At 36.9% G+C, this 12,498-nt stretch overlaps 1 protein-coding gene across 7 annotated transcripts in view; it reads right to left on the reverse strand.

The window, feature by feature from the left end:
* The window catches only part of Jmjd1c (jumonji domain containing 1C), a 154,614-nt gene that overhangs the window by 30,712 nt on the left and 111,404 nt on the right, over positions 1 to 12,498 (reverse strand). For 6 of the 7 annotated variants that reach the window (XR_009586749.1, XM_021635256.2, XM_021635257.2 and 3 more), the window contains 7 exons: positions 10,587 to 10,692; positions 8,733 to 8,857; positions 7,956 to 8,099; positions 7,669 to 7,861; positions 5,747 to 7,425; positions 2,854 to 3,038; positions 328 to 2,507 (listed from right to left, as the gene is read on the reverse strand). Coding sequence is in view for 6 of the 7 variants with exons in the window: in XM_021635253.2 (XP_021490928.1) it covers positions 328 to 2,507; positions 2,854 to 3,038; positions 5,747 to 7,425; positions 7,669 to 7,861; positions 7,956 to 8,099; positions 8,733 to 8,857; positions 10,587 to 10,692 (4,612 nt within the window). In the remaining variant the exon portion in view is untranslated. Of the gene's footprint in view, positions 1 to 327; positions 2,508 to 2,853; positions 3,039 to 5,746; positions 7,426 to 7,668; positions 7,862 to 7,951; positions 8,100 to 8,732; positions 8,858 to 10,586; positions 10,693 to 12,498 lie in introns of those variants that run through there. The other variant, XM_021635258.2, reaches the window with a different exon arrangement.

A 12,498-nucleotide genomic window follows, 5' to 3' on the forward strand; every position in this document is an offset into this window, starting at 1 on the left:
ATTATTTTTCTAACTAAAAAATCATGTCACAGCTAAATACTTTAATAACAGAGATACATTTTTGTGGTGTAATAATCAAACCTATGTTTAAATTTCTAGGAAAAGATCAAACATTATTAGCAATTCCTAAATTACACATTGGATTGCACATCTTGCCTACAACAAATGCCAGAGAAAATCCCTTTGAAAAATGGAACTCTAATGTTTCTCTCTTTGGCTCTTGCAGGATACGTGGGAAACGCAGAAATGAAGTTTAAAATAAGACCTAAGGAACTACTAGGACACTCAGCCCATTTTTATTTGAGATAAACAAATGTATTTACTCACCACTATTACTGTTCTGCAATTTCAGTTTACTTTTCTCTTTGGCACTCCTACTGAGAACTCCATTGGGTTTCAAATCTTCTTCAGTCTCCCCTTTCCGTTTCTGCAAATCATTCTGCTTCTTTTTATAAGTTGGCTTAGGCTGCCGTTTAGTCCTTTGCTCTGATTTGCTTTCGCTTCCATCAGAGTCTCCACTCTCAGAAGCAGATTCGTAAGTTCTCTTGGCTTTTCTCCTGCTGCCTTTTTCATCCCTCCCATCCTTATCTGCAGTGACTCTGCTATCTACACTAGTTTGTATGTCATTAGACGTAGAGGCTATTAAGTTCACAGAACATGGCTTAATAATTTCTGACACAGAATTTCCTGAATTTTCTGTTTTGTTATTAGTATTTTTATCTTCTTCTGAATGTCTGGTGAGCCAGGCCTTCTTCAGTTTAGTGTGGTAGTTGGGCTGACTGGTCTGGGCTGCTGGCCCATTTCCTACAGAGATTGCTTTGTTACTTGCACCATGGATCATGGTGCCATCCAGGGGAAGAGAGGCTGCCGCTGTCTGATTTCTCACAGTATTAAGTTCAGCCTCACTGACATTACTATTTTTATACTGAGCTGCAGCCAATGCTGCCTTGTGCTTTTTTAAATGAATAAAATCAGTTGTGCCTGAGAAGCCAGAGCCAGGCTGAACACCACTTCCTGTCTTACTACAGGCTAGAGTGACTGGAACTGTGGTGCTGACTTTGCATTCCTTTCCTTGAGCCTCTGACTGACTAACATTTTTTGAAGTACATTCTAAGGATGTAGAGGCCAAAATGGTACTTGATAAGGAATAAATTGCTTCTGAACCAACCAAGCTGGAAACACTGGTAGTAGTGGCAGCAGATGTGAAGACATCTGTTTTGGTATTACAGACTACATTTACAGCAGGCATGACTGAAACAGGATCACTGCCCTGGGAGACAGCTTCAAAGTTTTTTTCAGATTTCACATGAGCACTTTCTAAATTCACATTTGGTAGAATGGCTCGTCCAGTCTCCCCGGCTTCTGGTTTGAGGTAATCTATTTTACTTGCCCCAGATGGAGATCTTTCACAAACTCGATCTTTGGAAACTAAAGGTATAGGTGGCACACTATCAACTTTTGTACTACAAGGTGGACGAACAATGACAGATGCCACAGCAGCCTGTGACTTTCCACTACTTTTTTCCATGGGCCACTCAGTTTTTTCCTTGCTAAGGCTGTTATTAGATCTCCACATTTCCGTTTGACTCTGATCAGAAGAACTCTTAAAATTTGCCTGAGAGTCTTTTGGCTCAGGAATAAGAGTTGGAGGCTTCTGAGATTCTTGAAGTTTGCCACCAGCATTTACTGGCATCACTGGGGTCAGAGTTGGAGGGGAAAGGCTACTGTAGCTGCTTTCCTTTCTTTCCAAACTGTGATGAATTGGTGGATGGAATACTGGTGCTCTATGCAAAGCAGGCATACTTCGGAGTGCATTTGTAGAGGAAACAGTCAAATGGGTAGGGCTCCTACAATCATTTCTAAATGCTGTTACTGAGTGAGATGCAATCTGATGGGGAAGATGGTCTGGTATCTTTCCTACTAAACTTTCACTTTCTGGTTGGTGTTTAATCAAAGGTGGAGGCTTTGAAAGAGATGATATGAATGAAAGAGTTTGAGGACTGGCTGTTGCAGAAAGGTTATTATTCTGTTTTTCAGTGTAAATATTTGAAGCTTCTTTGGATGGGTAGGATCTTGGTGGCTCATTGACCACACTGTTAGATAATGTGGTGAAATAGTTACTTTGGGGCAAACTCTGAGGCACTGAGTGCTTCATCTTATAAAGCTCTGACACCGAGCGTTCTACGTCTTTATCTTGTTTGACAACATGGCTTTTAGGACTAGAAGATGACGGTGCTCCTCTGGAATAGTTCTCTCTTTCAACATCAGGCCCCTTGATTTTGGTTGTAAATGGAGCAACATCAATACTCTCTTGAAGAATCCGTCGGTGTTCCTCCTTGTATTTATTCAGTCTCTCTCCAGTCTCCTGGGGTGGCCTCGAACCCACAAAATGCCTATGCAAGTGACAGTCCTTTCCTGCTTGTGACCTATTAAGATCGAGGTCACTTTTTACTGATGTAGATGCATTAGACCGTACTGGTTCCATGAAAGCCTTCCTCTCCATTTCTCTACAAAGAAAATACACAAAGATCCCTGTAATCATTTTTTTTCATACAAAATATAAAATGATTTTTATGAAATGTTATTTTATTATGAAAGCACACAGCCCCAAATAGTCTATAAAACTGAAAGATATACCAAAATGGAAAGAACAGAGCCACGTGTAGTAGCTTATACATAGAATTTCACAACATGGAAGGCTGAGGCAGGAGGATTGCAATCAGTTTGACAGCAGACTGACTCAACAAAACACAATGAAGAGAATGTCATGAAAGTATAATTTTAACAATAATTTTAAGCAAACTATTTAAAAAGTTACGAATAATTGTGAACTCAAGGGTGAGGTTTACGCACAGGTGAGTGTGCTCTTTGTGGTGCTCTGCTCCCGTCTTTGTCAGCGGTGGGCTGGAATGCACTGTAATCTTGTGAGGTCGGTGAGGCTCTGCACTGGAAGGTCTGACAGGAACGTGACTAAGTAAGCCAATACCATCTGCTGAGGTCACAGGCGTGGGCTGATGTAACCAAGGACTGGGAGAATTCTATTAAAAACAAAACCCAAAACCCCTACAGTTTAGTTACAAACAAATAAAACCAACAAATTAAACTGCTGCTTAACTAAACTGAGCTGGGCATAGTGTTCATGTACTTAATCCCAGTACTCAGTTTCACAGCAAGACTTCTGAACATACTGTATTTATGAAACCTGACATTTTAAAAAATGAATCTGGTGAAGAATATTCATTAACCAACATTAATCACACAGACTTTCCACATTCTACTGAAAACCTATCATTAAAATACTAACTTACAGAAACATTCCTTCACTAAAAGCAGAGTGCCATGAGTTGACTATTAACAATGTCCACAACCAAATTTTGATTTATGATCCCAACACCAGAACTGCTCTTCACAGCAAAACCAGATTAGTCCTAAAATGCTATTCCACTATAAGAAAAAATTATAATCAAGTTTGTCTGTCAATTTTTCCCAGAGTAATTAACATTGTAATAGAAGAGTTTATGCAGAATGTGACGATCATTACATTTAAGGGCTCAATGTAGTCAATCGTTCTCTATAAGCCAGACACTGACAAGCCTCTATAGTTGGAGGTATAGAAGCATTAACAGTTATGATTTCTACAACAGCATGCTACCTGTCTAATAAGTTAGTATTTATATGGTGACAATGACAGGCACGTTAAAACCAATACATCTAATTATGTGTTTAAAAACTTTTATCTGTGCAATAGCTCAATATAACTCAAAGGTGTGGTTTATAAATCTGTCATCGGGATGAGTCACATACCAGCAAAATTAAAACCACCTTTAGGTAGCTAAAAGGAATAAATCTTATAACACACACCAACAAGATCAGAGCAGTTAGTATGAATCAAAAAGATAGCTTAGTAAGTAATAGCTTTAAACCTCACAAACTAAAGCATAATAATTAAAAAATATTTAAATATAAGATGTCATAAAAGGCCCTATTTCTGAAACAAAGTCAAGAGGGATAAACTTCTGATTACACAAGCACAATCCTAGAACTGAAATCTTACCAATACTAAATGTGCCAGTATTGGTGCAGAACAAACTGTAGCAATCACTGTTAATTTCATTGAAGAAAACCAAAACTCACAGAAATGCAAACTATAGGAAAGTTACTGAAAATAAAGCACAGAAAATATTCTTCAAAATTAGATTGCCAAATGAATAGTAGGTGGCCCTGACTATCAACACCAGTCATTACACCTTGGATTAACAACCCCGATGGCCTCACGACTGCCACCTAAAATTATAACAGCGCTATGACAAACTTTTGGCACTGTGACAACCATACTTGTGTCTACTCTCATTTCCAATGTAAAGCTAAATATAAACAATATTATTCCTGAAATAATGAAATTTTGTAGCACTGGCTTTAAAATCACCACTGCTGACATATTATGGAGCTTGTCCAGAACATGACATGAAAAGTGATAAGTACATGCCATCTTCATGGAAACACTATTCCTAAAAGCTAAGTAGTGAAAATAACTCCTATGTCCACTGACAAATGCTAAATAAAATGGCAGAGTCCTTGGTTAGCACAGCTAAGACCCGAGTGCTAAGGAATGAATCAATGTGCGCCTAGCTACGTACTTGAAATAAAGTAGAATGCAGCTTTTTAAATGGCCATATACCTGCCTCAATTGTCAATATAGGCGAGTCTAAAGGACATATTTAACAACTGCTCAAAGATACGTGACTCCAGTGTGTCAGGTGGCTCAGCAGGAAACCTGCCTTTATGCCTAGATGCCTGTGCTAGATCCCCAGAAGCCACATGGCAGAAAGAAAGCCAAAACCCCAAATAAATTGTCCTGTGAACTGCACTTGAGCACTACACCATCTCACCACTTACATGACAGACAGATAGAAAGACAGATGATATGTAAGAAATAAAAACTGAATAGATAAATGAGTGAATGTAAAAGATGGAAAATTTGATACTACTGATTGAATCAAGAGCTTGAAAATGATACATTTCATATTGCTTTTACCACAAGCAAGGTGGTATTTAAAACAGTCCTGGGGGGGGGATACATAGAAAATATAGTGGGCAGCACAAAGGCCAAGGTTGCTTCGTGATGTGAGTCTAACAACAGATTTTCTCCCTTTACACTTTTGACTGTCTGTGTGGCACTGCTATTAGCACACAGTTATTTGCTAGTGAAAGCACACATAGTCCTTTTCTACCACCTTCTGCGCTAAGGTTATTAGAGATTTTTACAAGATAAAAAACGTTTAAGGGTTCAACACTGCTCAAAGATACATGACCCTGCATGTATTGTTGCAGATGTAGTGATGGCTTTGCCAAATACCAGGAACCTCTAACTTTTAAATAACCTTATGCACAAAAGGCACTTAAAAAAAGGCACTTTGAAATATCCCCAAAACATAATACATCCAGCTTTCCAAGGCCTAATAGGACATCGTTGGGTTTGTTTGTTTGTTTGTTTTTTAATTTACTAAAATGTATTTTTTCAAAACCTAACTGAAAAAAAAAAAGTAAAGAAAAAAAAACCTTAACTGGTACAAATAAATTTTAATCTGGGACATTCACTAGGAAACATATATACCACAAATCAAAGTCTAAAGACTGATGAGGTTATTAACCATCTGCAAAAATAGCCAATTAAAAAGCTGTAATATTTTTAAAGTACCTCCAGAGGTTAATTAACAAATACATGTTGCTCTGGAGTGTCACTTACCCTCCTTAATGAAGCTTCAGCATTAACTGCATTTTCCGGATGAACCCACTTAGAAGAAGGCAGACCAAGTCCTGAGTAAGCATGTGTTCCATTCGGATATTGCCAAATAATTGGATAAAGTCCAAGCTGATTATATGAAGCAGAAGGATGGGCTTGTCCAAGAAGATGAGGCGACTGGTGTTGTAACAGTTGTTGCTGCTGCTGGTGTGCTAGTGCTAAGTGGCTCAAGCTACTGGCATGAGCACTCTCGAGGCGAGGGTGGCCACCAAGTAAAGAGGCAGTAGGCACTCCAGGTAACACAGTGGGAAGTAAATGAGGGTGATGGACAGAATGGTGTGGGCCACTGGTGAGAGGGTGAGTGTTAATGGTAGGTAATGGAGCTTGACTAGATGACCCAGCCAGTAAGTGGGGTCCTGGCGTTAAGGCAGGGTGATGGGTACCTGGGTTTAAACAGGTTCTATGGGATGAGGAATGAAGAGGGAAAGGATGCTGGCTCAAAAAAGGTGAAATGTGATTAGTTCCTGCTTCTGTTCCAATAAGAGCAGGGTCCCTATAAACCGTGAAGTGCTCGTTTTTATCAATGATTAGAGGGCTCTTTGTAGTTTCCAAAGCACTACCTCGAGTAGGAACTGGGTGAAAACTACATCTAGATAACTCATGTTCTATTTTAGCCGCCAGCCTTCTCTCACCAATAGCGTGACTATTCCCATAAGTAGCCTTAGACTTTACAGCATCAGGAGACTGAGTGATCTTGGGTTTAACAACTTCAGGCGAAGAATTGGATTTTCTCTTCTGAGTGTCAACTGAAGTACTTAGCTTACACTTTACAGTTTCTGGTGGTGGACTTCGTTTATGCAGCTGATCCTCTGTGACAGAAGCTGTACTTAATGATGACATGTACGGGACATAGTGATTTCTCTCTTTATCCACATCTCGGTGATCATTTCCTGAAGAAGTACTTATAACACTTGGTTGAGTTAAATCTACTTTCAACACATCACTGACCCAGCTCTGGTCAGAATCTTGCTTTGCTGTCTCTGGGTGTTTTGCATTTGAGTGTTTGGAGTCACCAACATTTGCACCTATGTTCTCATGTGTCTGGAGGCCAAAAGTATTTGAATTTTCCTGAGCCGCCCTCTCTGAATGAGTATCATTTTTTATATCCACAATACATTTGGGTGTCGGGGTTCTGGACACTAACTTCTCCTTTGGTAATAATTCCACTGTCGGTTTGTTTTCCATATTGCATTCCTGAAGAACTGAATCACTAGAAAGATGATCAGCAACTGTGGCCTGTTCTGATGAACGGAGAGTCATTTTTTCTTGAAGGTGGCTGTCCATGGAATTTGGCTTTTCCCCTTCTTCACGGTTTTTGTCTTCCTGAATCTGATCCCATGGACTCTGAGCATCTATTAGGGGATCTTCTCCTGCCTTCTCAGCAATTTGGGATTTTCCTTCTTCACCACTTATCTTTGAAGTAATTTTATTTTTCAACTCATACTCTGGCATTTGTTCAGAAGAATTATTAGTTATTCTCTTACTTGAATTTTCTGAGTCACTGCTCTCAGAAATGTCTGAAACATTGTCAGTCCGAAACCTTTTCATGTTAAGTTTCTTTTCATCCTCCTCAGGTTTCCTTCTTTTACTCATCACATGTTTGTTTTTACCTTTAGGATTTTCTGAAAGATTAAAAAAATTAAGTTTTATTTTTCATGATCAGTAAGTAACTTTTTATTCATGAACATGCCCTTAAAAAAATTAAGTGGGTTCGGCCAGGCTTGATGGCACACGCCATTAACACCAGCACTCAGCCCCAGATCTCTCTGAATCTGAAACCAGCCCAGTCAGTGAGTTCCAGAACAGCAAGGGATTTGCAGTGAGAACCTATCTCTCAAAATCAACTATTAAAAAGTGGATCCCACCTCCTCGTGATATGTAATCGTATTTTTCTTCCTTCATCTTCTCTTCATCAGGTATACTGCTATCTGAGCCCTTCCTCTTACTTGGACGAATACTTCTTGGTTGCTGTTGCTGGTGTGTGTTCTGTTTTGGTACAGCAGCTTGAGAGTTCATTGCTGGTCTGGGACTATTTGCTTGAGCACGTGTATAATGACTCTAAAAGTAAGTCAACAATAATTACATTACTATTTGAGTTGAGTAGCCTGAGGAAAAGTACTTTATAAAAATGCATTACTAGTAACATACATACGTGAACAGCGTTGATGTTTTGACTGGCACGAGACCTGCGTCGTGATGTAATGCCAATATTTTCACCTTTTAACAAAGAGTGAACGACATCATCTAGAAAGGTCATTTGAACCATAGAAGGGTCGACATTCTGTGGTTCTAGTACCTAATCCATGACACAAAACAAACATTAAATCTAACAAACTGACCAGCATAACATTAGTACAATTTCTTTACTTAGTTGAACTATTTACAAATCAATTAGGGAATTCAAATTTGTAAGGTATCACCTGCTTATATAACCAACTTTAATTACAAAAGACAAAATTACATTTTCCCTTTTGCATTCAACAAAATTCTTAACAGAAAATCTCAATAATAAAATGTGACATGAGACCTATGTGTTTTGAAAGTGTTCAGTAGTGAAAAGAAAATACTTGGGAAATGTTTATTAGTAGAGAGAAGAAGAAAGCTTAAGTTTTAAGAAAGTTAAGTTTTAATTTTTGGGAAAAAGGCTAATTAATTAGGAACTAACTTTGGTCAGTACTGAAATAAACGTGACAGCACCATCACTTCCTCAGTGGACTCTTGGTAACATCAGATACATTTAAACTTATTAGGGTTATATGACTAGAAACCCTATATGGTATTTATCCTGCAAAACTATCCTTTCCAAAGGATTACTTGAGAGGCTAGGGTTAGGGGTTGGGAGTAACATGCACTTAGCACACGTAAGGTGTGCTTATTAATATGTGCACAGCCCTGGTTTGATCCCCAGCACCACAACTTAACTATTTACCTGATCATTCATAACGATCATGGTGCGGGTGAAGAGATCATGATGAGTAATTATGCCAGTAAACCACTGGGTGGCAGAATCTTGTCTATAAACTCTCACTCTGTATCCATTTAAGGAATAAGGACCTTAAAAAAAAAAAAAAAAAAAAAAAAAAAACACACAAGGGATATCTTAAATGAAGATGTTTCCTACTAGGAATTACAATGCTCTGTGACAGACAAGTAACACACTTAACATCAGTTTAAGAATGTCTTAAAAGACAGTTATCTTAGTTCAGAATGAAGTTATTATATGCTGCACATAGAATGTTTTTGCAATCATAAATTAGGAAGAGAACAGGACACAATGTAAAGCCATAGTGGTCTAAAGTATGGTACAGAGGTAAAAACTAGTTAGCAAGCTTTGAGAAAATGAAGTTTATGTCTGAAATGGGAATCTGTAATTTGTAATCAGTAATTTGTAACTGATTTATGGGACAGCTAGCAGAAGGTAACAAAAGCACAACAGCCTTAAACCCCACACTGAACACACAATCTGAAGTCACACTCAAATATTTTTGTCAAAGACAGAAAGAGATTATTAATACTTTACTAATTTCTTAACTAAGGATGTAAGTAAAGGAAAACTTGTAAAAACACAGCATGATTCTATCACCAAACTACAAAGTCTGGAGGAACAGTAAGAACGAACACATCACATCATCTAACCACAATCAACACTTTCTGATCTCTGGACTTCAAAAAATATTTTTATATCTCTTTAAATGACATTATTAAACACATGTAATTTGGAACCTCCCTTTTTGTATTTGATATTAAGAAACTGTATCCCAAACCAAACCAGGATAACACCAGTATAACAGATTTATTTAAAAATAAAATTTTTTCAGACTACAGTGATAACTGCTACACAGGACAGGATTCCGAAGCTTGAGAGGTGCTGGGTAGGAGATATATGCAAGAAGTTCACTTTACTTACTTACTTATTTATTTATTTATGATTTATGAACTTCTATGAATAAAGCTTGAAGAAAACTTACACTAAGAATTGTAAGTGTACACTAAGAATTGGATGACCTGCTGTTGTGCATAATAAAACAAAACACTGCTTGCTAATACTTAATGACATGGTTTTGTTTTACTTTTGTTTCTGAGACAGGATCTCACTATATAGTACGGGCTACCTTGAAAGTCAATTACGTAGACTAGGCAGGTCTCAAACTCATTCCAAAGTGATGTAATTAAAAACTGGCATCAATTTCAAAGACTGAGATAAATACGAGAACTTAACAAAACCGTATTCTTTGAATTCAATAACATATCAACAGTTTAAGTAATATGTCTTAGTTTCACTCCAACTTCACAAAATCTTACATTTACCATATGACTTTACTGCTGTCAAAAGAAATTACTAGGAATTATAAAGCAGCTCAGATTTGAAAATCACAAGCTATAGACGACCCTGTAATTTAACTAAACAAAGGAAACAAAATTAAAGCTGGTACTGTGCTAACTGTTGCACAGGGAACACTTATCAGATACCAGCAGCATTCTTCAAAGGAGGTCAACTATGAATTTGGGCAACCCTCCATTGATTCTCTTTCCAAGAAGAATATACCTTGAACATACCAAATTATGAAAATTTCCCTATCAACAAAACAACAGTGAAGCTATAATAAATAACAAAAAAGTGAAATAATAAACTTTATCAAAATGTTTATTTATACTTTGCCAATTATTTTCTGGCATACTACATACAATTAAAACTTTCAGAACTATCAGATTGCATAAAATTGAGCATTCGAAAAAAGTTGACTTAGTTTCAGAAAATTATATATGTAACTTCAATAGATACCTTGCATAAAAATCTCCTGAACCTTCTGCTCCTTCACCCAGATCTTCACTTCCGCATGCAGCTGTGGGTTGTCCCTGAGTATGGGCTTCAGGCTGTCTATATCGTCCTGAAATTATAAATAAAGAAGGGCCCATCACATTTTGCTATCAATAGTGTCATAACTTCTGTATTCTATGTTCAAAGCACATTAACAAATTCCGTACTACAAAAACATAAACTCATAATTAGTTTTATACTTTTATAGTTATAGCAACTATAACAATACAGCATAAGAAATTATTCTGTAGAGAGATTTGATCCTTAACAATTACGACCATATTCAAAAGTGATAGGAAACAACAAAATTTGGTACTGGGAATCTCTTTACTAAGACTATCTGAAATTCAAACTTCTATCAATTCCCTTATCTGTGACGCAGTTAGTAATTTACTTCAATACCTTAACACAATAATAAATAACAAAATAAATCGTGTATATATATATACACACATGTATAATCATAGTAGACAAATAAATAAAAAAACCAAAAGTCATAACAGAGTTGTAACAATGACACTAGGTACTATTGAAATAAAATTCTTACACAATCACACTGCTGGTCACAAAAGTAAATTTAATTCTGTAACATTTTATAAATAAGCACTAAGTGATATAATTCAAAACTAAGCTAGAGTAATCAATCCCGTTTTCTTTACTGATCAGATTTCTTATATGAATCATTTTCATGAATACTTCATGATAAACATGCATCTACTGCTAAAGTGTATCATCAATTTTTCAAAAATGAACCTACTTGATACAATAAAAAATATATACACTTCTTCATAGTTGATATGGTATGTCAAATAGGATATTAGAGAGTTAAGTACCTCATTTCTCCAATATTACAACTTAACAAAAAGGGGGTGGGGGAGCTGTGTTATGTACTTATAGCACAAGGCCCTGGCTCCCCCCCCACGCACCACCCAAAGGCAAAATAAAAAATTTTAGTCAGTCTCCAACTATCAACAGAAAACTTACTTGAAGTATCCTAGTCTGATAACTCTTCATTTTCATAATGCTTGGTTGGACCTTGCAATAATTTAATCATAACTCACAGCAAAATCATGAAATAAAAGCTTAGTACTCTGGACCGCTGGCATTATCATTCTAAATTTATCCTAGATAAATACTGCCCTGACTTCCTTTGCTAATGAACAGTGATGTGAAAGCATAAGCCTTTCCTCCCCAAGATTTTTTGGTCACAGTGTTTTGTCAGAGCCATAGAAAGCCTAAGACAGATAGTATACAAAAATCACCTATACTTTGTCATTCTTACAGAACATGCCTGACATTTCTAATTATATACTTTCATATGAAATGAGCACTCTTTAAAATATCTCATAAGACTATCCTACACTACAAATTTTCTGAGCTGGTTTTCACTTTTTCCTTATATGTCTTTCCATAGGAATCATCTAAACACCTGAGAACTACTGTACCATTTCTTTTTTTCCTAAGAATGAAAACAGGGGCTGAAGAGATGACTCAGTGGTTAAGATTACTTGCTGCTTTTTCATCAGATCTGGACTCAATTCCCAGCATCCACATCACATATGACAACTGACCACAATCACAGTTCCAGGGAATCTGGAACCTTCTGGCCTGTGCGAGTAATTTGTCATGCATGTGGTACATATACATGTATACACACAGGCAAAATAGGCAAAATACATTACATGTAATATAAAAATTAATCTTAAAAAATCTAGTTCAAACTGGAATGATAAGCAATTTCTGGGGTTAGTCATATTTAAAACCATTTGCTTTGATGATACCTATATATAACAATTGTGAAAAAAGAGATATGCATTATTATAAAAATACCAATAATGAAGGGATGCATATAACTCTAATCCTAGTACTTAGGAGG

This window comes from Meriones unguiculatus, chromosome 16 (genome assembly GCF_030254825.1).
Source record: "Meriones unguiculatus strain TT.TT164.6M chromosome 16, Bangor_MerUng_6.1, whole genome shotgun sequence".
NCBI classification, from domain to species: domain Eukaryota; kingdom Metazoa; phylum Chordata; class Mammalia; order Rodentia; family Muridae; genus Meriones; species Meriones unguiculatus.